This window comes from Pundamilia nyererei, unplaced genomic scaffold (genome assembly GCF_000239375.1).
Source record: "Pundamilia nyererei isolate P.nyererei 1_Seehausen unplaced genomic scaffold, PunNye1.0 scaffold00051, whole genome shotgun sequence".
Taxonomy (NCBI): Eukaryota; Metazoa; Chordata; class Actinopteri; order Cichliformes; family Cichlidae; genus Pundamilia; species Pundamilia nyererei.
In genome coordinates this window covers 1473670-1490073 of record NW_005187452.1, presented here as the reverse complement: position 1 = coordinate 1490073, position 16404 = coordinate 1473670, and the positions used below count along the sequence as shown (strand labels likewise).

The 16404-nt window shown below is 39.7% G+C and overlaps 1 protein-coding gene across 3 annotated transcripts in view; it reads left to right on the top strand.

Annotated features, from left to right (window-relative positions):
* esrrga (estrogen-related receptor gamma a) overlaps positions 1-16404 on the top strand; it is a 68133-nt gene that overhangs the window by 40720 nt on the left and 11009 nt on the right. For 2 of the 3 annotated variants that reach the window (XM_005733310.1, XM_013910894.1), the window contains exon 6: positions 2236-2418. In XM_005733310.1, the coding sequence (XP_005733367.1) occupies positions 2236-2418 (183 nt within the window). The remainder of the gene's footprint in view (positions 1-2235; positions 2419-16404) is intronic. The other variant, XM_005733311.1, reaches the window with a different exon arrangement.

Here is a 16404-nt window from a genome sequence, read left to right as displayed (position 1 = left end):
AGAATAAAACCGCAGCCAAAGCCTGATGAGTAAAAATTAACAAGGGAAAGAGTGAGTGAGAGTGACAGAGAGACAGGTAGAGACAGAGAGGGAGAAAGACCGAGTCTAAACAAGGCTGTTTCTCAGAGAGAGAGGAGGGAAGAGGGGTGAGAGAAAAGGAGGGAGGGAGACCAGCCAGAGCCCTAATCCGGATTAAATCCAATCTGGCAACCGCATCAAACTAGAGTTAGCTCTCTAGCTAACCGTCTGCCTCCACACACACGTCACACACACACACACACACCCATATGCAGTGCAGATTGAGCAGTGTTTAGCAGCTTGGTCCCCAAAGCCCATTTTGCTTAAAGCTGGAGCATATTCTGGTTTAGGCCAATATGCTGAATGGCTGCACAACAGCTTACTGGGACTTTTGCACTACTAATCATTGAAATGATGGGATAAAGTGAATATGTGTACACTGTGTGTGTGTGTTTGTACTGTGTGTGTTTGCTTACACAAAGCACCTGTGAGCTATCTGAAGGCCTTCCTTGGCAGGCTATTTAATTTAAAATTATATTTAACTCTTTTTAGTCTTGTTAAACTATTCTTATCAGGCATCATAATTTGGAAGAGAATACAGGAAAAAAATATGTATTTAATCTGTGCTAGTTACATCTGTTCCATAATATGAATGATTATTTCCATGAAGATAAATCTGTCCAACTTAAAATCAAATTTGCACATTTTAAAAAAAATACATTACAGTTAATGTAGACTTACTTTATCTCTCTTGTTCATTCTCTCTCTCACACAGTCAATACACACACGTTGTGTCCCTCTGTCTCTCCCTCAGATACACTCACACAGCCTATCTATCTGTTGCCCAATCCCTAGCTTCAGCGTCCCCATTGATTGTGTGAGAACAGAACAATAGCCCAGGGTTTGGAAATGGGCTTCCATTGATTCTAATTAGGGAAACATTAAATAAGATTTACCCACAGATACTGCAGTATATGTATACACTCACACACTGTGTATGTGTGGGTGTATGTAAGAGAATTGGGGGTGGTGAACAGTGTTAGATCAATACACAACTCATCCCCACAACTCTCTTTCACTCTCTCTTGCTGTTTATCTCTATCTAGCTGTCGCTCTCTGGACTCCTCCTGTCTGTCTTTTACAATCTATTCATGACTCACTTTCTACCTTTCTATCTTTTCCCATTTTTTCATTGCTAATCTTGCTCTCTTTTTCTATCCTTCACTTCACTCTTGCGCTTCTATCCTCTGTTATTATTCCCATGCTTGATTAGTCAGTGGATTAATTTGGAAGCAGGGTATCAGTCTGTTACTAATGGGCCATAGAGGTCTCATCACCACATGTCACCATTACCGGCTGAGCCGTTTGGCTTTCAGTGTTATCTTTCCCTGCTGTATGTATCAGTGAAACTTCTTAAGACTGTCTTACAAAACAACAGTTTTGGGCATCTTGGATCAACTGGTGGTAGAAGGCTATAACCACTGGAGAATCGCTTATATTTAAAACATTTCAATACCTTGTTTGATTTTTTTTGTGCAGTCCTTTTTTATGTTTTGTGCTAAACTCTAAAAAGGCTTTCAGATAAGATCAACACTTGAAATTTGGTGTTTTTGAAGGAATGGTGTGTTTTTGGCAGATTCAAGGGTTGAAAGGTTTTAAATTTATGCTTATTGCAACGTGAACATCTGAAAATTGTGTGTTGATTTCATACTCCTAACGTTTCATACTCCTAACGAGTCTGAATTTACATCAGATGCTTCATTTTTGCGTATGGGAATACAGACAGGTGAGAAATTAAAGGGAAAAAGAGCACCATGTGATATATTGGTCCAAAATCTGCAATAGTTCTTCAGTGGGATGACTCCAAGGTGAAAGCATACGATTCACATCATTTTACGGAACAATTTAGTGACCTAGGTGATCATTAATTTGCAATCACTGTTCACTCCATGGGGAGATGTGGTCCTAAACAATGCAAGCAAAATGCACCCCCTATCAAAATAGATCCACCAGTTCTCCTTCATTTGTCCACTGTGCGTGTTTGTCTTAAATATAGCTTAAGACGTATGTGTTACCAGCAGGCCATAATATGAGATTTGCACATGACCTTTCATATTTTTGTACCGGACTGGGGTGAAACAACTTGTAGCCTTACACGACAAAAATTCACCATTTCTCTGTCTCTGTGTCTTTCTCCTTGTCTGGTGGTCATGTCAGTTGCCTTTGGCTGCCTTGCAGATAACAAAATCGTATCTCACCTGCTGGTGGCTGAGCCAGAGAAGATTTATGCCATGCCGGACCCGACAGTACCAGACAGCGACATCAAGGCCCTGACTACGCTGTGTGACCTGGCGGACAGAGAGCTGGTGGTCAACATTGGTTGGGCCAAACATATTCCAGGTAGGGAAAAAGAAAATTCTCCTGTGCCCTTTCTCTCACAGGTTCATTACTAAAAGCGAGGAATTTAAGAATTTAATCTTCTTAAACTAACTTAAACTAACCTTTTTTCTCTCGTAATCTGATAAAATTTGGAGCTGGAGTACAAGATTGCAAAATTAACATAATAACTCAAGTGATTCAAGATGAGGTCTATGGCAAAATGTTTAGCTTTTGTTTCAGCGAATAAAAACTTATTGAACAAGACTATGCTGAACATCCATATGTACATACACAAAAGGACTCAAATATATGCACAGGCACACATGTAATCTAATTTAATTTGTTGTTTTGAGTCATGCCTGTGTTTTCTCTGTCCTTACCCTTTTTACAAGTAAGTGGCTCAAGTTAGGCAGGTTATGTACTGGGCTCAGAGTGCATGTGGGCATGTACGTTCGTGTGTGTGTGTGTGTGTCTGTGTCTGTGTGTGTGTGTGCAGCTTTCTGTATAAAGCGAGCGAAGCGCAACGATTGCTTGGCGGAGGAGAGAAGATGGCGTGATTAGATGAACGAGGAAGGCAATCCACTGCTCACAGAGAAAGATAGAACTCTTCATCTTCCCTGTGTGTGTGTGTGTGTGTGTGTGTGTGTGTGTGTGTGTGTGTGTGTGTGTGTGTGTGTTTGTGTGAAGTGAACACCTTATGAAATCCTCACTGTTTACAGCGCTGAACACCTATCTAATACTCACACTCACACCAAGCTCACACAAACACCCATACATGTCCACACACAAAGTGATCTACTGTTCACTCAGGTTGGAAAGGATTGTCAGAAAGAAATACGCCTCCTCAACGTTCTTTATCAGCCTCTCACACACACATGCACACAAACGCACACACACACACAAAGAATAGAGTCAGATAGACCTGTTAACCTTTTTTCAGCCATCTTGTTCCACATCTTGTCGTGCATGTGTGTGTGTGTGGTGACTCTCTGCAGGTTGCACATGTGAACACACACATGCACAAGTCTTTGCTCTCCATGGTACAGTAATTTTTTTAATTAAATTGATGGAGAGAGACAGAGAGACAAAGAAAAAAAAGACAGAGGCAGAGAGAGGGGAGGTGAAGCCAATTTATGCTTCATGATATGGCTGCGATGTGCCGCATACACACACGCGCGCACACACCCATACACGCACACAAAGGCTGCTAACAGTGGTAACAACGTGTCAAGGCAAGCGCCAGGCAGCTAATTTGAAGTCATTAGATGTCTGCCGTACTGGCAACAATTTGTTACGCTCTCACACACACAAACACACCCAGAAAAACACATCACATACACACACTGAGTTAAGAGCCGTCTGTGGATAGCGAGGAGCCTAAATTGTAAACTAATTTAAACATCACTCAGCGTTAGAGAGGCTGCCTGCAAGACAGGCCCCCGGATAACAAGGCTAGGGTACGCGCGTTTGTGTGTGTCAGTGTGTGTGTCATGTTTGACACACACAGTCACCCGACGTTAGAGACTTTTGACACCACACACGCACATATTCACGCATATCTCTTTGATTGGTTCTTTTATTCTAAGACTTATGTGTGTGCACGCTGATTTCCATACTGATATGGCCTTATGCAAACATTTGATATGTCATTAGGAGAGGAAAATGAGGTTTCAGACACACTGAGTGTATCTGGTTATCCCACAAGGAATCATGCGCGTGTACTTCACAGATCCGCGTGTTTCAAAGAGAGTGATGAAATGCGGGCAAATATATAAACACAGATGTGCCACATAAGGCTTTTTTGCTGATTCAAACGGTGACAAGACATAGACAAATGACTCCAAACGTGCACACATTTTCATACAGTGGTACGTGAGCAGGAAACGGTCACACTCTGAAACTGCAGGCCTGTGGAAATATCAGAAGTTATTATTCAGAGGCCATGAAAGGCCTTACCATCCAATATGGATTAGTAAAGCGAAGATCTCATTTTAATAGCTCTCAAAGAGACAACTCCAGTTGCGTATTAGGCTGCATGTCATCGTCAAGTGTGTATGCGTGTTTGAAGGAGGAAAGAAGAGCAGTCAGGTGAGAAGAGCGGGGGAAGAACAGCAAATATTTAAACAGGAGCAAATGAGAGAGTGAATTAAAAGAAAGAAAGGCCATTCAAATGAGCCATTTATCTGTCAGTAGAATTAGTCTTTTCATCCTCTTTTCTTTCTTCTTACTCTCTCTTTCTCTCTGTCTTTCTCTTTCTCTCTCTCTCTCCTTCCATAATAGCTAAATGACTACCGGGCAGTCATACTAGCAGCTCTTATCTAGACTCATGAACACAAAAGAGCGAGACAGACAAGCGAGCACTTGACTTGACGAAAGAGCAAGGAACGAACAAATGAATGAATCAACGAATGAGAGCTAGAACCTATAACGCCGTCTATTTTAACAGAACTAGAGGCCTTGCCATTAGTGCTTTTTTTTTCACAATCCCCCCTCCCCTGTTCTGTCTTTATTCACGAAAGAAATTGCTCTTGGGCCACCCCCCACATCCCCTCCACTATTCTCTTGCTTCCCTATCTCCTCTAACTTGCTCTTTCTTTTCTTACAGTCTTTCTTCCTCTTTTTCTTTCTTTCCCCTTTCAATTTTGACACTCGGGATAAGCAGTCTATGTGCCAGCAGTAGCACGGCATGATTGAGTTGTAAAAAAATGGGGGATGGGAGGTGAAGAGGGGTTTGCCATCGGTTCGTTTATTTAATCGGTCTTTATGGAGATAGAGAAGAAGGGGTTTGGACTTTGGTGGTGATGGAATAACAGGTGAGGAACACTTCCTTCTTGTTCTGCATACTTTTCTCTTTTTCTTTTACATTCACTGTCTTTAATATGTCTCTTTATTGTTTTTTCCCTTTTCCCCCTCTATTCCTCTGGATTTGGAGATGAACTTGGGGGTTAAAACACTCTGGTGTGAGCATAGTTGAGGTTCAGCTGTTATCACATTCGCAGTGTGCTTTAGCTTTTGTACTTCAAAAAAGCTATTTTGAATTTATATATCAAGCGTAATGAATCTCTTAAAGTAATTTTGTACATTAATTATATGAGTAGGCTTATTCAAAACAAATAACACTGTGTAACGTTTACAGCTGAAGCCAATAACCGCTTTAGAAAATTTTGACTTATGCTCTTTTTTTCTGTTTTATCCCCTAGTAAGTAACATATTCCTTCTTCCCTGCTAGTTATTACAAATGGACATTTATTTTATTTTTTCTCTTATGCCCTGTTCTTTAGTCATTTATTGCAGCTGTTACCAGACTTTATTTCATTCTTGAGAGATGTTTGATTGCTCTCTTTATTTTCTCTTTGTCTCTTTATTTTCTTTTTTCTGTTGTTCTATGTTGATGATTATTCAAAATATAATCTTATTTATACAACTTGCCATACCGAAAGTATTTTAGTAATTGATTAGAAACGTACACAGGTATAATAGTGGCAAAGTTCAGGTGTAGAATAACACATGCGTTGAAAGAACAGGAAATGGGACGTGAACAGTGTAGATAACCTAGATACTCCCAGAGAGCATTTAACACAATACTGTTTTGACCCATTGGCTAAATACCCCACCCCCCCACCCTTCCCTCTTAAAACTGTCCCGTGACGTCCTCCTTTTGCTCTCTATCCCTCTGTGTCTTTCTGTCTTTCCCTCATTTTCTCCCCCTCCCTGACCTGACCTCCCACCCTCTCTCTCTGTGGTATTCTTAACCTCTTCATTATCAAGTCACCATCATTTCTCAACCCCTATCCCCTCCCATGGTCCTCTTCTCACATCCTCCCAGCCAGCGACCACTGACTGGAAGGCCAGTGCTCGTTGGTTTTGCTTATGTGTTCAGATTCAGATGATTATCCTGATCGCTATTTGAAATGTGCCTCTCTACAAACGTTGACATATCGCAGTAAAGCAGCCAAAGAGGAAAGTCGCCCTCAGATTTTGTAGCCAGTGTTCGTTTCTTCTGGTGTTTCTCTTTTGGACATGTTTTAAACGGTTTTCACTTAGAGATTTAGCCAACCAGTCGAGCAGTTAGCCGTTCTGTCTGTTAGTTAGCCAATCAGTGAGTCAAGTAACTACACAGCCAGTCAATCAGCCAGAGAGGCAGCCAGTAGTCAGCAAATATTGATTAATAGAAGTGTCCTGCTCCTTTTAGCAAATCAAATGTTGAGTCTCGGCAGTCATGGGGAACCTTTAGACACACATACATATACACACGCGTACATATGGATGCTTGACTCTGAAACTGCAGCTCACTAAATTAACACTGACACACATTATAAGACTTCACAATGAGCTCTGAAAGATGCAAAACAGCTCTGTGTGCGTGTGCATGTGTGTGTTTGCTCACATCTGTGCGCATGTAGAGTGAGACAGATGTAAAAGCCCAGACTGGTGATGTGATGATGTCACTCTACAGCCCTCCTGATTAAGTCTGGTGATGTCATCAATCAGCAAAGAGGTTGCTCCGCTTAGTAACAGAGTGGTAAATCAGAAGAAAAACAACCCACACAAACAAGTGAGCTCTACTGGCATCAAACTTCTAAAATAATATTATTGCCTCCTTTTGTCCTTCTTCCCTCACTGTTCATTATTGTGAATTCCCTACTACATTTTACAGTATTTCTCCCCCTCAAAGATATTGCCCCTAAGATTCCATGAAATAAACGCGCGGAAATACACATGGAAACAACTAGACGCACAAGCAGATATGCCCCCATTCTGTCGGCTAAGGCCAGCTCACCTTGACAGTCACAGCATGGTGGGTGCCTTCTTAAGCACAAACACAACACACAAAAAATACAGTGCATTCACATGGACATACACATATAGCTCACCATACAGACATTATATTTTTTGACAGTGTAAAAGCAAACAGAAATACAGGTGATTTATAACTTGTGCTCTCATTTATTCTCCTAAACCTTCACGTCTTTACGTGCATAACATGATAAAAGGTTATGTTTGTGTGGAAAACGATGACATTTAAAACAAGATTTTTAACAGCAGATGTTTTAAAAATGTTTAATGGTAGAAAACTCTTGCGAATTCCTGAGATTTGCCTGAATGGAGAGTAAACACCAGTGATCTGTTAGCCAGAAAACAAAGGTGTTGATACTGGACATTTTACATTCAATCACTAGATTTTGTTCCTGTGCTTATAAACTCACTTTAAATGACAATAAAGACTCTACCCAATCTATATGCTGATGGGGTCAAACTCATAAATATGACTTTATTAGAGTTTGATTTAGATTTAGTATTTGATTTAGTTCATTGCCTTGGTCATTCTTGCCATTGTTATCGAGGGTCTCAGGGTCTTCAGTACGTAATTTTTATGTGTGTTTCTAGTCTCTGTTGATTTTCTCTGAGCTCTGTTTGGCGTGTTTGATTTCCATTTCTGCTCATCCCTGAGCTAGATAACACATTTAGAGGCTGAGGTCTTGGTTTCAAGTATATGTGTTTGCTCATGTGAGCGCATGTGTTTGTCTGTTTCGTTGTCCACATTCATGCAAAAGAGTTATCTTATTTTCCAGTGCACCAGCACCATGATTTCCTCTTGCAGCCCATACAAACAAACACATCACTGTTTGCAGATGAAAACAAATATTGATGAAATCAAATTAGGAAAAGAATATTTGATATCTGAGCTTAATGTTTGGATTAAGTTGGGCTTTCTTTATTGGATTAAGCCTGTGGGTATTGGAAGCATGTCATCAATATGAGAGAACAGAGGCGAAACCATTTTCATTTCTTTGTACGCTGCTTTTTTCTTTCTTGCCTACTTGGTTGTAACTTTTTTCTTCTATTCACTTTTGTTTCTTTTCTATGTCATTATGCAGTTTTATCAACTGAATAAATGTTTTAAAATCAAATCACAATTTGAGCCCACAGATCTGCCGATATCAAATAATTCGACAAAGTAATGTGTAAAAAATAATTCTTAAATTAATCACCTTCATATCTGAAGGTTAACCTCTGGGTAATATTTATATACTACAGTATTTTGATGTAATATTAAAGAATCCCTACTATATTTACATTGCATTAAATAGATATATAGCCATTCTCTACATTGCCACATATTTGTCAACAATGTTTCCATAAAGACGATCCTATGATGAGACTCAAACACCCAGCTTCAGGTGGTTACCTTAAAAACGCACAATAATATGTACATTCACATACACACTGCCATTGTGATAACAACAAATAAAGTCTAAGTCCCAAAATCTGTACTTCCTCGAGCAACCTCTTGGCCTGGCTCAGCGGTATGTCCTTTGTTAAAAGGCCCAGTTAAACGTGTTTACAGTTTGGTAAGAGAAAAATAATCTTTGGTATGTCGCCCCTTATAACAACTACAAACTAGGGGCATGGCCCCCTTCACTGTGAGGTAACTGCCAACACATGGACTATAGCCACAGCTGTCTCCTATGCTTCACCTCCACTAATGTCTTCCTGTAAGGCACACCCCATCCAAGAAGTTTGCGCTCCATTTGCTGAGTAAAACTGCAGTATTTTATTTGTATGCAACTTAGCACTAATTATTAGGAAGCTGTTTCAGTGCGGTGAGTGGATGCTTAAAAACCAGTGGATGATGTCATGGTGGCTACATCCATGTATGTGTCACTCAAAATAAGACCCGAATCAAAAAATGAAGTTGCATGAAAGTAATGGCAGTCCGGAACAAGAAAACTAATAGCAGTGCGTTAAGACTCACGCTAATTTTAAAATTGATGTCTGATGAAAATGTGTTTTTGGAACGGCCTCTCATTACAAGTAATTTTAATTATTGTGATTCTAATTTCTAAAAGGAAAAAGAGTCACACATTTCTTCAGTGGATAGATGGGTTTCAGTTCAAGTAAAAGCTCAGCGGTCCATTGCTGTTTTTTTTTCTTATTAGTTTGATTACATTTGCAAATCAAATTCATTTGTCTATCAGCCTTTGAGACACAGCCCGCAATCTGAGTACACTGACTAATCTGCATCAAATAATATCTGTCACACACAACACACACACGAGAAACAAGCTGCATACATTGGCGCACACCAGCCTGCATACACAAACACTTACTTCCCTGGGCACACAAACATACGCTTCTAAAAACACATACACATATTCATAAGGAAGCACTGATACGTAGTGAATGCAGACAAATGCACACATACACATACATGCACAGTTTTATAATATGTGAAATCAGACGAGCAGTAACAAATAAATCAGCACACCATCTGAGCCCATCATCATCTAAGTCATTATTAGCAAACAGTCAGCTTTTACTACTTTCAATTTGCTTGTGTGTGTGTGTGTGTGGTTGTCCAAGAAAGAGAGAAAGAGAGATGATGTGATGTGATATGATATGATATGATATGCTGGCGGGGCATAAAGATAGATGATCATAATTACGCACAGGCCAAACTCCATTTCAAATCATCATCATCCTATTCTATCTGTTGGAGCGCACATGTACACACACACACACACACACCAAAAGCAATATAAAGAGTTCACACACATACAGGGATCCAGTGACACCCACACACACACACTTAACACACCTATGCCTGCCACAAATCTAGTGGAAGGAGGGACCGACTTGTCATGGCATCACATTATTTCTGGCGGTTCATGCAAAGTTCACAGACAGGCATGAAATAGTTATTCTCTAGTTCCTCTTTCTGCTTATCTATCCACCTTTCCTCATGGTTTCTGTCTGCATCTTCCATTTTATTCTTTTTTTATTTTCCTATTTGCTGTCCTAATTCTCTCTTTCTGCACCTATCATTGCTCCTTCACTACTTATTTCTTTTCCCTTTCCTACTGCTTCTCCTGCCTTCTCTTTCTCCTCTACTTCCCTTATCTCCCATTCATGTTTGTGTTTATTTGTTTATTCCTTACTCCCCTTTGTTATTCTATTGTTTTCCTTCCTGTCTCCCTTTGCGCTCCTGTTTCTTCCACCTTCCTTCCTCCTGCATCCATCGTTCTTAAATAATGGCCTGGAGGATTCATCCTTTCCATCAGACAATAAGCAGGTGGGAAAATAGGATTGGAGCGTGCCTGTCACCAGCTGGGAACAACTTATGGCCTGTGCACACAACACACACACACACACACACATACAATAAACACTTTAGGGCGGTCCCTTTGCCAAAGTGTTGGATAACAGTTTTAAAAGGTCATTTATGATGAATTCCGAACAATTCAGCCTTATTTGAAATTATTTTTTAAATCATCAATTTTCATAACGATTCATTAGTTTTGTACTTTTGTTGTTGTTTTTTTAAACATCCAGAGATCAGACAGTAAACACTGGCAAACATTATGGAAAAATGTGGTTTACACCACTGGTTGACGAGTGGTCGCTTGCAGTCACTATGTAAAATTGGTCAAACAGTAGTATGTGACACTAGACTGAAAATCCCTTTATAATTCCTTGGTTGCAGGGGTTTTCTGTTGTTTATAAGGAAGGTGCAGACTTGTTGGAGATGAATGGTAGTGAATCTTTGAGGTAGTCACCTTCAAAGCAGAATCTGTGCCTTTTAAAAAGGGATGTTTTCCATTTCTGGTGTGTGTCACACATTTTCAAGTTTCAAGTTACTACTGCTTGGTGAATCGTTGGCAAGTGTTTGCAGACAAGTTGGTGTCTTCCATACAACCACAGCTATCTGCTAATGCTAATGACCAAACCGATTTTCATCCAGCAAAAGCCAGCAACCTGCAGCAATCACTTGCCAACCAGTGCCAGAAAAGCAGTGGTTACAAAGGCCTGTGTGACTGAGGCTTGCGCTGGTGCAGAAATAAGACAATGCCAAATTTGCTTTGTTTTTACTCTACGCACATTTGAATAGATGTATTCCCTCCAAAAAGGGAGGATATATGTGCTTTTCTTGACCTTTTGACAAACTCTGTTACCACAAATGTTTTCAGATCTTTTTTTTTCTCTTTTCTTTTCTTTCTGCTTGAGCACTTCAGTGATGTTTTGCCACTTTTGCCACCTGCTATAGGGCAAATGACTGGGGCCTATGGTCTCAGTGCTTCACTGTGCACAAGTGCATAGAACAGACACACAGGGTAGTAATAATATGTGTATTTTTGTGTCTATTTAATCTTGATGGGATGTTTCATCTGCAGACGGCTATCACAGCTGGCCGCCTTATTGTCTGGGTGAGACTGATTGAGTCAGTGAGTGAAAGTGTGTGTGTGTGTGTGTGTCTGTGTGTGGGGGTTTTTTTTTTCAGTTTCGCTGTTAGTCTGCATGCAGGTGTGTATACCAATATACAAGTTTTTGTTTACTTATTGAATAACAAATGTATTTTTATATATCATTATATTTTATATGTATATCTATATAACCACTATAGAGCAACATGGCATTGTGTACATTTGTGTGCATTGTGAATGTGTGCTGTCCATCAAGCCACACACATAGCCGTACCAAACCATTGGCTTGGTTGCTGATGATGACATATGAGTTCCTGGCCCTGGTAATGGCTGTTAAATCTCATAATTACACGCTTCTTTATTGCAATGCATAATGACCCCGCAGCACTATTGGACAATTAATTAAGATTTTCAGCCCAGGCTTTTTCAGGCCCAGATGAGGAGGTGGAATGAGGTCTAATGTTCTTGTCTTCAAGCTACGACATTATGGTATGGTGCTGTAGGAAAGAAGGCTCTGTGTGCATCCGTTTTCATCTTTGTCTTTATTTCAGTCTTTTTAAGTCGCTCTCTCATTCTCTCTGTTCTCCCTCTCCTCATTGCTCCAATTGTTGAGCCCTTTCCTTCGATGCTTGTCCTCAATGATGATATTGGAGACCATATCTCTAATCTGTGAATGGTAAATTAATCCCTGTGGAATTTCTGGGGTCCTCTCTCTATGGACAGCTACGGGGGATTAGGAAGATAAAATCAACACAGCCTTATAATCTCATATACTGACACAAGGCATGTACAGTACAGGGACCATTGTTTTAAAGCCAATAGTCAGCAGGTTTCTACTTCTTTATACATCAATAGTGCTTAACAGAAAAAAAAAGTCTGTTTCATGACCGTTAAAATTTTTTACTTCTTTTGAACTCTGTGTTCTTACTGGATATATATTTACGTACTTTTTAAATAAGCATTCATTTTTGCTGTTTGGACAGACAATGGATTTTTTCCAGAGTGTTGCAGGATATTGTTTTGAAAAGATAATCCACCAAAGGATCAATAGACTGTCACAAGTCGTGTAATTGGACAAGCTGAGAGAGTAAATTCAGCCAAATTAGATGGATAGATTAAGTTGGTGGCAATTAGGAGAATAACGTAACAAAAAATAAGTTCAGTTGCCTAATACAATTTCATTGAAGAATGAAGAAATTCATATATAAACACAAGTAATATTTACATATCTTACAATTTCAACATCGTAATCATTTTTGTCCGTGAAAGTGTTGATCAGCAGTTTTATATGTGTTTTGAATTTGTGTGTGACATGTACAGACATAGTGAGTTGGTGTGTAAGCTGCTCAGCTGTGTGTTGACATGGTTCCCCTGACAAATTTGTGCTCACATGCACATCCTCACAGACACACACACAGAGTGGTCATTCCTGCCGTCATGAGCATTATATTGATGGGAGGAAGGAAAGGTAGAGGGTGAGAGAAAGATAGATGGACGCAATGAAGAAAAAGTTTTTAAATAGGCAAATGAGAAATATAATCTTTGACAATATTGCATAAAGTTCTCAGCATTTATTTCTCCAAGAAATTCTCAAATAGAGCCGACCTCTGTCACTTTAGCGGTGCTCTTCATTCCCTGTGAAGTCAAGAAGGCTTGGCCCTGTGGAACTTGCAGTGTACATGCACACATACACACTCCTTGACATAGCCCTAGTGGAGCTAGAAGTGGGTAATTAAAATGTAAATATTGATATTTTATTATTTGAAATGGCTCCACTGCAATGCTCTTAATGTCACTCCATCTGTCGTCTCCACGGAGACTTGGGGTTGCCCTCGACGACCAGCTGCCCCCACCCAGGCACCCCCAACCACGGCAACAGCTATAACACTCGACAACCATCTCTGTGTTGCAGCATTTCCATTTTGGGTCTAATTAAGTGTTAAATATTAGCACCCGCAACCACAGAGGCAGCTCGCACCACACACATACACACGCTCACGACACTCATCTCCACTACAGCAATGGTAAGATTTTAAGTGTTAATCTTGCAGTGCTGCTGATGGTGTCTAATGTATGCAATTAACAGTCAGGCAGGGCTGAGGGTTTGGTAATTAGCTGGCTGTTCACACTGATTAGAGGCTACCGCAACCCTATGACTGCTCTAGTCTCTCCCCCAGGCCACACAGAGAAAGGAGGGGGAAAAGAGAGGGGGAGTAAGGAAGGAGAATGAAACAGAAAAAGATATTTTAGCCAACAGCCCGACAGGGCATGAAAGTAAAGGTAAAATGATTTTGTGCGCAATATATGTATCTTAAAACCATATTTGTTATTTGTGTATATATATATATATATCATGTGTTCTTTATTCTTTTACTAAATGTTGAAATCAAATACAGATAAAATATGGCATTTATGGCATTTAATTCTTCATTGTTAACAAAGTTGAGCCTCAATCTCACATAGTATTCAGCAAAACATGAAAGAAACAAAAGAAACAATGAATGCTATGAATATTTCCTTCAGTATTGTCATTTTTAAAAGTCTCTAAACCCGTTTTAACAGTGTTTTAATTGAAAAATACTACAAAGAATAGAACAGATCCTTTTTTTCCCACATATGTATGGTCAGATTGAATTCGATACCAGTCACAAGAAAGGAAGGAAAATTTCTGTATTATAAAAACACACACACACACATTTGGTGGATTATTTCACAGCTTATCTACTTAATTCATAACAGGACAGTAACATGACTGTGTATAAAAGGAGCACCACAGAGTTGGCAAGAAAAAAAAGAAGAAAAAGAGGAAAAACGTGTCATTTTGTGTCTTGCTTTTGAACACTCTTGAAGACCATTAAGCACTATTATTGCTGCTTGTATAGGAGCATTGAAATCTTGTTATGCAAGGTCCAAAATTTTGGATTCAAATAATTTGGATCAGGCTTAGCTGACTGAGGTTTAGGTGAAAAGGTTTTTTTGTTGTTGTTTTTAGTTTTTACAACTTTTGAATGTTGGTTGTTACGGGATAAAGATATGAGGCGGCTTGTTATCAATGCACAATTCGAGCGCCTGATCCATATGTAACCTGCTGTGAAGGCACCAATAACAGTTGCAGGGAATTTTTTCACATTTTGCAGCAACCGTCACCTGAACGTCACAAGTTGAGAGTTGAAAGGTCAAGGTCACTGCAAGATCCAGAAAAACAGATACTTAAGTAACTTAAGAATTCATACACTAATATCACATTTTATATTTATATTTTATATTGAAAAGGTCAAACGTGAACTTCAATTTGGAATCATGAATTCTTCATGCAGGTTACATTACAGACAATGTGATTCTGAGCAGGCATGGATTTAAAATACCACACGAGTTTGATGCAGTGGCATAATTTTGACAGTGTAAGATATGGCTTGACTTGTGCGCTTAAATTGCGCTTCCATATAATGTCATATCTAAACATGATGTTTTGATAGTCCAAATAGCCGGACACATATGTGTGTAGGTGAGTATGTGTCCTGTGTGCGAGTGTGTCTTTAAGCCCCTCTAAATTAGCTGGTTCTCTGGGTAGATTTGTTTCCATCTCGTTGCGCATCTCTGTGTAATTGGGTCAGCTGGTGGATGTGTGTTCATTTGTGTGTGTGTGTGACAGCATTTGCCAGTGTGTATCTCGTGTGCGTATATCTTGTGTGTGTTGTTTCAGCTTGGCCAAAGCCATCACAGGGGGTCCGTGTTCATTTTGGCCGGCGTCTGGCCGTATGGTACAGAACAGTTTGAGATGTACGCACGCACACATACACAAACGCACGCGTACAAAACACCACAAGGGAGCACTTGCATTGCACAGCATGCAACAATGTGCACACATTTAAACACAAACACATACAGAAAGTGGAATGAGTGAGCGCACGGGAGCCACATAACACAGTGTGCATACAGAACAACACACACACGCAGGGTAGCGATGTGCTGGTAACTGTGGGAAACTTCACGTGTCCTCATGCAATCTCTATCTCAGTGGGCCAGTAGACTTAAATCTGTCCCCTGCAGAACACAATACGTGCACATGCTGAACACAGACAATCCACTATTCCCTCGTCACCAACAAAGCACAACTTGTTGGTAACAGAAAACAGTTAGCAACGCAGTTCTCGCTCAAGAAAGATTCGCTACACTATGTCAGATTATGGTGAATATGCACAATTTGGCATTCTTTTTGAAAAGAAATAGCTATGTCTCCAATTTTCAGCAGTTATTAAGATAACATTTTTTTATTTTACGTGACCTTCTCTTTGTTTTGCACAGGTTTACACTGTTGCTCCAGTGTTGGATAGCACATTGTCTACACTGGCGTTACATCATTTGGGTTTCTTTTTACACATTTGTTGAATGATGAGCTTTAGGTCATGACTCCCTAATTGCAGGGAAACACTTTTTGCAACTTGAAGGCAGTTTTCTTAAGTCTGTGAATTGTTTCTATAACATGGATGTTTCCTTTTAAATTTGTCCTGAGGCAATGATTCAAAAGGATCATTTGTATCACAATAAGCAAGTGTTTAGCACATTCAAGGGCCACTGCAAGACTACAGAAGGACAACGGATACAAAGCTATTTGTAACCCAGTGGGACTTTTTAAAAGACACTCTGATACCAGAGCACTCAAATATTCGCCAGCATGAACTATTTTTGAAAGAAAGTCAGAAAGTTTAAGAAAAACTGAATTTCATTTTACATGACAACACTTGAGAAGAGTTAAATTAGTTTCCATATTCAATCATTCTATAATTCTCAGGTGATTTTTTTT